The 11,285-nt window shown below is 44.1% G+C and overlaps 1 protein-coding gene across 2 annotated transcripts; it reads left to right on the top strand.

Annotated features, from left to right (window-relative positions):
* Window positions 1-1,187: 1,187 nt before the first annotated feature.
* On the top strand, window positions 1,188-9,266 carry PSMD9 (proteasome 26S subunit, non-ATPase 9). Of its 2 annotated transcripts, XM_034791393.1 has the most exons (6): window positions 1,195-1,370; window positions 1,816-1,918; window positions 4,824-5,017; window positions 6,075-6,176; window positions 7,239-7,327; window positions 8,365-9,266. In XM_034791393.1, the coding sequence occupies exons 1-6, from the start codon at window positions 1,254-1,256 to the stop codon at window positions 8,390-8,392; spliced, it is 633 nt and encodes a 210-aa protein (XP_034647284.1). In that variant the 5' UTR covers window positions 1,195-1,253; the 3' UTR covers window positions 8,393-9,266. The 2 variants fall into 2 exon arrangements, with proteins under 2 accessions (XP_034647285.1, XP_034647284.1); XM_034791394.1 differs by lacking the exon at window positions 6,075-6,176 and having other exon boundaries at window positions 1,188-1,370.
* The last annotated feature ends 2,019 nt before the right edge of the window (window positions 9,267-11,285 follow it).

The raw sequence follows: 11,285 nt of genomic DNA, 5'->3' as shown, positions 1-11,285 counted from the left end.
GTACCAGGCACTTAGGAGGATTTCCACTTCTGAGCGATGGAAGCAGAAATTGACTTTTCCTTTCCAGATTTAGCTAATATTCAGAAAGGGAATCTAGCACCTGCCTTCCAAATTTGAACACCCTCAAAATTCAGGAGTGCTCAAGCTCAATTCGAGCAGGTGTTACTTCATTTCTCCCACATCAAATATACTGATCCACTGTAACTTGCTGTAAACAAAGTAGGTTAAAATTGAGCAAGAAATGTTTCCCAGTGGTTTTTAGGACTGGAATTGCTATTTTCAACAGCCATTGCCTTTTTTTTTTTTTCTTATTTTTTTTTTTTTAAGTTTTATTTGTTTAAAAGGAAGATAGTGATATTGCATTGGCAAATTCCCCATAGAAAGAAAGAGTGGAACAAAAGAATAATAAAGGCACCTCAATTTTTCCTCATTTATGTAGGACAGTCTAAAAATATGCATCCAGATACCCTCTAATCACACAAGCTGAAAATTGTTCCACTTTACTGCAGTTCTGTAACCCTATGAGAACCAATCCTGTCCTGGCTCCTGTGTTCTGGGCACATCCATGACCTGCTGTGGGAGCGAGTTACCAGTGACCCAGGGCTGGGACAGCAGGAGGATCCAGGTTGGGGGGAGAGCCCAGGGCTGGGGGAGCAGGGTGTGTGGGAGAACCCAGGGCTGGGGCAGCCAGGGGGGGGGGAGGGGGGGAGCCCAGGGCTGGGGGGGGTAGCCAAAAAATGTTTTTGCTTTGGGCAGCAAAAAACCTAGAGCCGGCCCTGATAATGATATAACAAGAGGCAGTGACTGGGTGACGACAGCTCTTTTAAAGCACTTGCAAATGACTCCAAACGTCTTCAGTTTAGAAACCCTCACAAAGGAGAGGTGGGTGGGGTGGGCTGGTTTGGTTTGTGTCCCAACCCCCCAGTCGGTGCATTTTAGCAGATACTTTCTGCCTGGGCATGGCACCCTCTCTGCATAGCTGCATCTTCTCTGGGCACAGCAGCTCTGTGCCCTACGGGAGAGGCATCATTTGTGGGCACTGACCCCCTGCACGGCGGGAGAGGCATCACCCCCGGAGCCCTGCACGCCCCCCACGTGTGTGTCTGGCTGGAGGGGAGGGGCCTGCTCCACCCAGCCCCGCCCACAGCCCAGGGAGGCGGGGCGGTTCCCTGCGTTGCTCCGCCCCCCATCCTCGGCCCATCCTGCTGCGCGGCGCGTGACCCGCGCGCGGGGGGTGTTGCTGGGCCGGGGCGATGGCGGAGGAGGCGGCCGGGCCCGACGCGCTGGGCGTGCGCGAGGTGCAGCAGCTGGTCCGCAGGAAGGATGAGCTCGAGGCCCAGATCAAAGCCTGCTACGCGGTGCTGGAGGGGGTGAGTGTGCGCGCGGGGGCGGGGCGCTGCGTGCGGGGGGGTCCACGGGCCGAGCCCTGCCGCTGCCCCCCCCAGGCCCCGCACGCCCAGCTCGGGGGTGTCTGTGCAGCGCTCCGGGCCGCGGGCGGGTGTGTGTCCAGTTCACGCGCACAGGGCTCACTGCCAGGGCGGGGGGGGGGGTGTCTCTGTGCAAAGGGCTGTGCTGTGTGTGATGCGTGTCAGCCGGGGGGAGGGGGTCTGCAATGCACCGTCACATACGCAGCCCGGGGGGGGGGGTCTGTGCCAGCCTCAGATCTGCGGTGCGCTGACGCTCCAGCTCCGCCTAATCAACAATTTGCTGAGACCACAGATGGCATTTTTTTGTTCTGTCCTTTAACAACGTGAAACAAAATGTATTCTTGAGCCGAGCGACTTGACACTTTATGAAAGTGTTTCTGCCCCGCAGCAAAAGGGAGTCGGGATGAACGAGCCGCTGGTCGATGCTGAAGGGTATCCACGTGCAGATGTTGACGTATACCAAGTCCGTGCAGCCAGGCATAACATCATCTGTAAGCAAGTCTGTCCTAAAAAGTCGCCTTTCACAGGGGTTGGGCTAAATGAAACAGACAACACTTGTCAGAAGTTTGGNCCTTTCAGGGTCCCTTCCAGCTCTATGAGATAGGTACCCTGAAAGGTCATCAAGTCCAGCCCCTGCCTTCGCTAGCAGGACCAAGTACTGATTTTGCCTCAGAGCCCTAAGTGGTCCCCTCAAGGACTGAACTCACAACCCGGGGTTTAGCAGGCCAATGCTCAAACCACTGAGCTATCCCCCCTCTCCCGTTTATTAATAACAACTTAGATTATTAAAACTCAAAGAATTGCAACCATTTTTATAGTAATAACCTCCTAGTGCTGTTTAATATTTTCTAGGGCTGTCAAGTGGTTAAAAAAATTAATCATGATGAATTGTGCAATTAAAAAGATTAGTTGTGATTAATTGCATTGTTAAACAATAATAGAATACCATTTATTTAAATATTTTTGGATGTTGTCTACATTTTCAAATTTATTGCAATTACAACACAGAACATAAAGTGTACAGTGCTCATTTTTTATTACAAATATTTGTGCTGTAAAACACAAAAGAAATAGTATTTTTCAATTCACCTCATACAAGTACTGTAGTGCAATCTCTTTATCATGAAAGTTGAACTTACAAATGTAAAATTATGTACAAAAAAAAGCTGCATTCAAAAATAAAACAATGTAAAATTTTAGAGCCTACAAGCCCACTCAGTCCTACTTCTTGTTCAGCCAGTCAGTCAGACAAACAAGTTTGTTTACATTTGCAGGAGATAATGCTGCCCGCTTCTTATTTACAGTATCACCTGGAAGTTAGATCAGGCGTTCACGTGGCACTGTTGTAGCTGGCATCACAATATATTTACATGCCAGATGCGCTAAAGATTCACCCACCATCTGTCCATGCTGATGACTGGTTTTGTTCGATAACAATCAAAAGCAGTGTGGACCAACATGTTCATTTTCATCATCTGAGTCATATGCCACCAGCAGAAGGTTGATTTTCTTTTTTGGTGGTTCGGGTTCTGTAGTTTCCACATGGGAGTGTTGCTCTTTTAAGACTTCTGAAAGCATGCTCCACACCTCATCCCTCTCAGATTTTGGAAGGGACTTCAGATTCTTAAACCTTGGGTTGAGTGCTGTAGCGGTCTTTAGAAATCTCACTTTGGTGCCTTCTTTGCGTTTTGTCAAATATGCGTGAAAGTGTTTTTAAAATGAACATGTGCTAGGTTATCATCTGAGACTGCTATAACATTAAATATATGGCAGAATGCAGGAGAAACAGAGCAGGAGACAACTTAGAGAATTTTTCACTTGACCAGAGCTCCCCCAAGGAGTTCAGTCAAAAATGTAATTAATGCATTATTTTTTTAACGAGCGTCATCGGTATGGAAGCATTCCTCTGATGAATGGTGGCTGGAACCTGAAGGGGCATAAACATTATCTACTATCTGGCACGTAAATACCTTGCAATGCTGGCTACAAAAGTGCCATGCGAACGCCTGTTCTCACTTTTGGGTGACATAAATAAGAAGCCAGAAGCATTGTCTCCCGTAAATGTAAACAAACTTGTTTGTCTTAGTGATTGACTGAACAAGAAGTAGGACTGAGTGGGCTTGTAGGCTCTAAAATTTTACATTGTTTTGTTTTTGAGTTCAGTTATGTAACCAAAAAAATTTAATTTGTAAGTTGCAGTTTCACAATAAAGAGTTTGCATTACGGTACTTGTAGGAGATGAATTGAAAAATACAATTTTTTTTGTTTATAATTTTTACAATGCAAATATTTGTAATAAAAATTAACATAAAGTGAACACTGTTTACTTTGTATTCTGTGTTGTAATTCAAATCAATATATTTGAAAATGTAGAAAAAACATCCAAAAATATTGGTATTCTATTGTTTAACTGTGTGATTAATCGTGATTATTTTTTTTTCAGTTAATCACGTGAGTTAACTGAGATAATCGACAGCCCTAATATTTTCATTTCATTCAGTTTAAAAAATAAAAATAGTGGGGTCAGTTTGAGTTTTGTTTCTAAGCAGCTTTGCCCTCTGGTCAGGTACTACAAAAGTGCCAGGGGACTGGCTCAATCATAAAATTTAATCTGTTAAAATGCGGTGTGCAGCATTATTAATGCACCAGTTAATGATTAATGAAAACAGTCATATTGTAAAATCTTCCTATGTTCTTTATAAAAGAAATAAAACTAGTTGACATTGTTCCTTTTAAATTTAGTGCTTGCTTTGTATTTGTGGACAAATTTATTATAATAGTCATTGTTTAGCAATAAGTGTTGCATGTAGGGGGTGATTTAATGGAAAGGGAATTCTGTTGCTTAGTGTTCTTTATGTGGACATCGATCTCCCTAGTCCATATTCTCTGTCTACTCTATGGATTTTTTTTACTGAATTTGTAACATGGCTGTTTCTTCACAACTTGTGTGAACACACAACTGTGTATGTTACTGTGTGTCGCTGCTGCTCGTGAGCAGGGCTATGAAACAGCTGTCGGTCTGTAACCATGGCACTGTCAGGTGATGACTGTTGTAACTGGCTAGCTTTACACAGTGGATCCTGTAGTGTATTTGGGAACACTGACTAACTCCCATAGATAGGTAGTCAGGAGCATGGATTACTAACCTAGATTTAATATGGTTCTCAGGTGGCCACACTGGTCATGGAAACTGAGCTAGGAACAGCTATGCTAGCTGCACAAGTTTGTGGATAGCGCAGTTTCACTCACAGTGTAGGCCTAAGAGGAACAAAATACTTACTTTTAATTGAAAGCTAAGAATCTCAGCCAGAGAGAGAAATGCATCTGTTAGGTAAGGACTTTAAATGAAAACGTGGTTGGTCCTGTCTTCTCTGCACTAATGTGTCTCACCCTTAGGTTTGCAGAACGATCACAAGGCCCTGATGCTGCAAGTGGAGAAAGCTCTCCACCAGCTGCATGCCCGAGAGAAGGAGAAGCAGGCAAAGGATGAGGCAGAAGCTCAGGCTGAGGCAATGAATCAGAACCAGAGTCTGCCGCAGCCCTTCGCAAGAGTGAATGCTGTCACCCCAGGTTCTCCCGCTAGCATCTCGGCAAGTTCAATCCTCTTGCTTCCAATGGTGCAAACTCTGCCAGTTGGGCCCCAGATATGGCAGGTGGCCCTCCCCACTCACCTGCAATCAGGAGCAGGGTTTGAGCTCCTGTTTTTAAACCAGATTCTTGCCAGGTGCTTGTAACTTTCCTGGCAGATGTAATTATTCCCATTAGCCTGGACAGTGTAAAATATGCATTGCTGTAACCTGTAGAGCCGTGGTCATGTTAGAACACCTAGCTAGTGGGTTGGGCATGGGGGTGGGAATCAGAAATGTTTTTTTCCCCCAACTCTCCAATTGACCTGTATGACCTTGGGTAAGGCCATGTCACCACTGTGTGCCTCAGTTTCCCCATCTCTGTAGCAGGAATAATAAATACTACTCCCATATTTCTCTGGGGGGGGTTGTGAGGCTTAATCTACTAAATTTTGAGAGGCACTTTGAGATTCTTAAATGGAGGCACTACCTAGATGAGGGGTGGGGAACCTTTTTTCTATCACGGGCTATTGACCCACAGAAAAAATCAATTGCGGGCCGTACACAAGTTAAAAGCAAGGGTCTGATCAAAAACCCCTGCCGGAGGCCCAAGGCCTCCCCCCGCTGCGGCCCTGAGCCTGGCCCCAGGGTAGCCCCCCAATCCCAGAGGAGTGCCGGGAGGGCAGGGCACATAGCCCCAGAGGAGCGCCGGGAAGGTGGGCGGCCCCAGAGCACTGGACTGCTGGCGGTAGCACAGGGAGACTGGAGGAGCCACACACTGCGTGGGGGTAAACAGGAGGGGTGGGGCTGGGCAGGGTGGAGCGCAGTCAGGTCCATGTCTGGCTGTTTGGGGAGGCACAGCCTTCCTCAGCCTAAGGGACCCCGCCGCCCATGCATGGGCCGGATAAAATTAAGCAACAGGCTGAATCCGGCCCACTGGTCATAGGTAACCTGCCCCTGACCTGGATGAATGTTCATCAGGTGCTTTAAGGTTCTTGGGCGAAAGATGTTCTATAAACACAAAGCCTTGTGTATCTTTGAGGGCAAATGATGCTTAGTCTCCTTTGGCTTCTTTGTAAAGGGATTACAGGTTGATGATGAGATCATTGAGTTTGGCTCTGTCGACACACACAACTTCCAGACACTGCAGAATATTGCCACCGTGGTGCAGCACAGCGAAGGGGTGAGCAGGTTACCAGCTTCGGCTGAGTTCTATTTTCAGTCTTTGAACAGGAGGTTAGATTTTTTTTTTTTTTTTTTTTTGGAGATAGTTGAAAGTGACCATTGGTCTCAGGTTCTCACTCAGGAAACCAAACATCAGGCTCATCCTGCCGCTGCTTTTGATGTGAATGTTGATTCCATAGCTATTCTGTTCAATACTATTCCTGAGACCAACTGGGTCCAGTGAAGAACAGTTAAGAATTTGAGTTCTTTCCTGGGCGGACAGAGTTGGAAGGGTGTGTTGGCATCATATTTTGTCCTACTGAGAGTGCCTGCTGCTGGCTGATCAAGGAGTAATGGTGATAGGCTTCAGAGAGAGCTGCTTTTGACTCTCCTCAGTAGGAAGAAGAGTTACCCTGCCACATGGCCTTAAAATTCAGTGTTGATAAAAGCGAAGTAATGCACATTGGAAAACATAATCCCAACTATACAGACAAAATGATGGGGTCTAAATTAGCTGTTACCACTCAAGGAAGAGATCTTGGAGTTATTGTGGATGGTTCTTAGAAAACATCCACTCAATGAGCAGCAGCAATCAAAAAAGCTCACAGGGATAGGAACCATTAGGAAAGGGATGCATACATATAAGACAGAAAATATCAAAACGCCACTATATAATCCCATGGTACATCCATGCCTTGAATACTGCATGAAGTTCTGGGTGGCCCATCTAATAAAATATCAGAATTGGAAAAAGTACAGAGAAGAGCAACAAAAATTATTAAGGTTACGGAACAGCTTCCGTATGAGGGGAGTTTAAAAAGATGGTCAGGGATGCAACCCCATGCTCTGGGTGTTCCTAAACCTCTGAGTACTAGATGCTGGGATTGTGACAGGGTGGATCACTTTATAAGTAGTCCTGTTCTTTTCACTCCCTCTGAAGCATTTGGCACTGTCCATTGTTAAAAGACGGGATACTGGGCTAGATGGACCATTGGCCATTCTTATGTTCTTAGGGGGACAGGGAAATGAGAGCAGGGCCAACTTGACAGGAGAAGGTGCTGTTTATTTTCTTGCATTTCAGAAACCACTGAGTGTGACCGTGATCCGTGGCGGCAAGAAATTACACCTCGGGCTCACACCAAAGCACTGGGCAGGGAAAGGACTGCTGGGGTAGGCATGCCAATTCCTTCCACGGCCTCTGAGTTCAGGTTGGCGAAGTGCATGAATTGTCACGTCATTAACCAGCCTCAAACTGGAAAACGCCATTGCTAAGCAGAATGGAGCCTGACCCTTCTGCTCTCCCCCGGGAATCTACCTCAGCACCAAAGTCTTTGAGTGCCACCTTGCTCATTATCAAGTGGGTACTTCTGACCTGCCAAGCTAGGGGGGGTCACTGCTAGCGCTGTACAAATTGCAGTTGCACCCTGTTGTGCCCCACCTGCTTTATAATATGGTTTGGTTTTCCTGCGTAGACTGGTCCAAACCATCTTGTTATAACCATGCTACAGCGTCCTGTTACAGTCCTGGAGTATAATTCCTTCACTGCAGGAACTGACTTCAATTGGTATTACTTGTACCATGTGTGTGCCTGAGGGAAATAGGGCTCCATATGTTTTCAGGGTGTAGTTTGGATCCTCTAATGCTGTTATAACCTGGTTTTTCAGTCTACCCAGGGAAAACAATCTTTGACTGGGGCACAGCTGTGTTGTAGCTGAGGCGCACAAAACTGTTGGAATTATAGTGTAGACAGGATCTTCCCTTTGCAGATTCAGCTGGGTCCAGTATTCTCCTCCACTTAATGGAGTGGATTGGGCTTTCACACAGGCTCAGAACCACGGATTCTGCATTAAGGACAGGACTAATTCGTCATGTGGTATTGGTCATGGTTCACTCTGCTTTGATCACCCTCAAATTTGACGATCACTTTTAGATCCCTCAGTGAAAGACATGATCTAAAAGTCATTTGTTAAAGATTTAGCTGCAGCAGTGTGGGGAGGTGCATCATATCAAGAGATCAAGTTGGGAATGGGGAGGCTAAGCAGGTGAGTGAGGCTCTATTTGGTTAACAGGAGGGGAAGAGTCTGGCTATAGAGCTCTTTATGTAGTAAGCTCAAAGATTACAAAGGGGCCCGGAAAAAATGAATATCTTTTCCCCTATTTCCTTACTCTGGGTTGAAACCTAATTTATTCCTTTACATTTTTTTCAGATGCAATATTCTCCCCTTGCAAAGATAACTGGCTTGGAAGACAATAAGATCAAAGTTTGTACTTTTTGAACTCCAACCTGGTTTGAAAAGTTCCCTTTGCAACCTACATCTACTTGCTGAGGTTGGAGTGTTTATAATGGGTTCCGAGGCTCTGACCTCCAGCCTGACGGATATACTGCACCTGAATTGTTTTCAACAGACCTGTGCGTGGTCATGATTAGTAATTGTACTGATTCATAGGGAATAGATTGTAGAGTCATAGGACCTGTTTCTGACTTCACTTGTACTGATGTAAATCAGGTGTGAGGTCCATGCTTTTTGTTTAGTTAGAATCCACGCCAGATTATTCTGTAACATTTAGTGAATGTTTTTTTCTGTTTGTTCATGGAAAGTAACATTTACCAATAAAGAGTTAAGCTGGGTTTTTTTGTTTTTGGTGATAATTTACATTCATTTTTAATCTGAAGTCTTCCTGAACAGGTCAGCACGTTGTACAAATGTTCTAAGTATTGCTCCAATTTCTGGATTGCATTTTATATTATCAGTGAAATACAAGTGCACACTCAAGAAATGTACAAATATGATTTTGAACATTGTGTTACAAAAACATTTGTGGTCACTACATCTGAAAGTTTTTTTGTTTTTTTTTAAATTGTTTGATTTTTGTTGTCTTAAATTGGTGAGATTGAAGGGGTGCTATGATGCTTTTTATATTTCTCATAGCTTGGACTATAATATAGTTGTAATTTGGTTTATATTGAGTTTCTTGTTAATTTTATTTTCTGTGCTGTAGTTTTTGGGTAGCATACACTGCAAGGGAACTTTTATTCGCTTGGTTTGTTTTTAAACCAGTTTCTATTGGAATTCTTAAAAAAAAAAAAAAAAAAAACATGCATACTTGATCTTATTGTATCTGTCATAATTTTTGGAAAAGGTTATTTTTTACAAAATCTGAATTTTGAGCAAACTCGGATCCGAAAGAAGCAGATCAACACTGGTATCTAGAGATCAGCTGGTCACACATCTTAATACTGAAGTACCATAGGCTATAATGGATTAATAAATTACACATCTTATAAGTATATTACAGACATGGATAGTATATTATGTATGGTTATAAGCACTGGTGTAGAAGGTGTTATAGATGATTTTAAGCCATGGCTATAAGCAGCCTATTGATCTGTTAGGCTCCATGCCAATTCTTTATTAAAACACCTATTAATTAACCCTTCATATGTGGTAGGCTCATTTGCTTTTCAGCTATATTCTTCCTGCTTGCTGGTGTTTCCCCATGTCTTCAGTCAGAGGTATTGATACATGCCAGCCAGTGTAATCCACAAAGCCGATGTTATCCTTCTTGCAAAATCAGATATAGTGTGCAGGGGGAAAGGCCTGAACTCCCTGCTTAGAGCACAAACAAGGGGCCAGCGACGAGGAACTGAACAGAAGTAGGACCAAATACCAATCTGTTACACCAGTGTAAATGGGAATGAGTGTTTTTGTACCAGTGTAAGTGAGAGTGGAATTTGGCCCTTCTGCCTAATGAGATCAAGGTAGGAAATAATGGAATGAATGTTGCTGGGAGTATATAACAATCTGTAATCACCAGGTTTTGAACCAACTTTAACTTGCCAATATAGTGCAAAATAATGCTTTCTGAAACAAGATAAAATGGGCTTTAATGAATACTAAACTAAATGGATTTTAATAAATACCAAAACTAAATGACCACTAGAAATATAAAATGGGTTTAATCTCCCTGCTCTGGTGGTGTATAGGTGCTATAAACCACTTACAAAGTGCAGGGGTGGAAGCACTGCATTGGCTTTCCGTAAGTGGACTTACGCTAGCCCTGTAGAAGCCCCAGGCTAGTGGGTGTGAGAGAGAAGTTAGGGACTAGAGTGGGGGTACCAGGGGTGGGAAGAGGCAGGACTGACTGCAAACCACTATAGTCATACTTGTTCTGCAAGCCAGAGGATGTCCGAGGGAATCTAGAGAAGGTCATTGGCTAACCTAATTATGCCAGAGGCTATTTTTGCTTCTGGAACAGACCAGAAGCAGGAGGGGGGGAAAGGTAGCTTAAAGCCACCTTTAATTCCTCTCCCATTGAATGCATCTGGGGTGGGGTCAGCACAGAATCTCAGCCTTAACCTTTCAATAGAGCCTAAAACTAGCTTTGAATTTTAGCCAAGGTCCCAGCCCTACAAGTGTCCAGGTGTGTTAAAGGCAGCAGTTCCTGTTTGTATTTGCTTTCATCAGTCATTTTATCTCTTATCTCAACCCCTTAAAGGATGCCTGTTCCATTTAATACATAAATACACACCCAAGAGTTGTTTTTACTTTTTGCTTCATGGGTCTAATACAGTAGTAGCTTCGCACCTCACACAGTGTTTCGAAGGATAACAAAATTTACTTTCCTTTTCAAGAGTATCACGCTGCATATTGTGCATGAGGAAAATAACTTAGATTTAGAAATAGTTATTTCTACGTAGTCAAGAGAGTTTAAAGTTCATTATCTTTTAAGGGAAGATGTTTTAAACTATATATTTGCAAACGTGTTTTAAAAGAAGCATTACCCTCCACAGCCCCTTTAGTGGATTGTTTATACAAGTGCTGTCCAACCTGAGGACCAAATGCCTTATTTCCAACAGATAAAACAGTCAAAGTCAATACTTGGGGGCAGATTCTCTGGCTTGCTCTGCTCCATTTGCCCCACTCAGGAGGTACAAAGATCCGTGTTAGTGGTTGGAAGATGTGGGAGAAGAAAGAAGGGGGAATGAGGGAGGATGATGTAGTAGTGCCAGTTCCTTCTATTTTATCATGGGTCCCAGGGTTTTTGAAGTTTTTTCTTGAAGCTGCAGCTCCTGGAGTCATGTGATTACAGGTGATTCTGAAAGGTAGTGATATGGCACAGAAAACTT

This window comes from Trachemys scripta, chromosome 15 (assembly GCF_013100865.1).
Source record: "Trachemys scripta elegans isolate TJP31775 chromosome 15, CAS_Tse_1.0, whole genome shotgun sequence".
NCBI lineage: Eukaryota > Metazoa > Chordata > Testudines > Emydidae > Trachemys > Trachemys scripta.
Note: the sequence above shows the minus strand (reverse complement) of the source record. Positions and strands in the feature narration are given on the sequence as shown.

What these genes read in the sequence shown, in the direction of transcription:
- PSMD9 (XM_034791393.1), top strand. Translation starts at nt 1,254, where the DNA reads ATGGCGGAGGAGGCGGCCGGGCCCGACGCGCTGGGCGTGCGCGAGGTG. An exon ending in GTTCTCCCGCTAGCATCTCG is followed by an intron (nt 5,018 to 6,074) that starts GCAAGTTCAATC and finishes TTCTTTGTAAAG; the next exon opens with GGATTACAGGTTGATGATGA. An exon ending in GCAGGGAAAGGACTGCTGGG is followed by an intron (nt 7,328 to 8,364) that starts GTAGGCATGCCA and finishes CATTTTTTTCAG; the next exon opens with ATGCAATATTCTCCCCTTGC.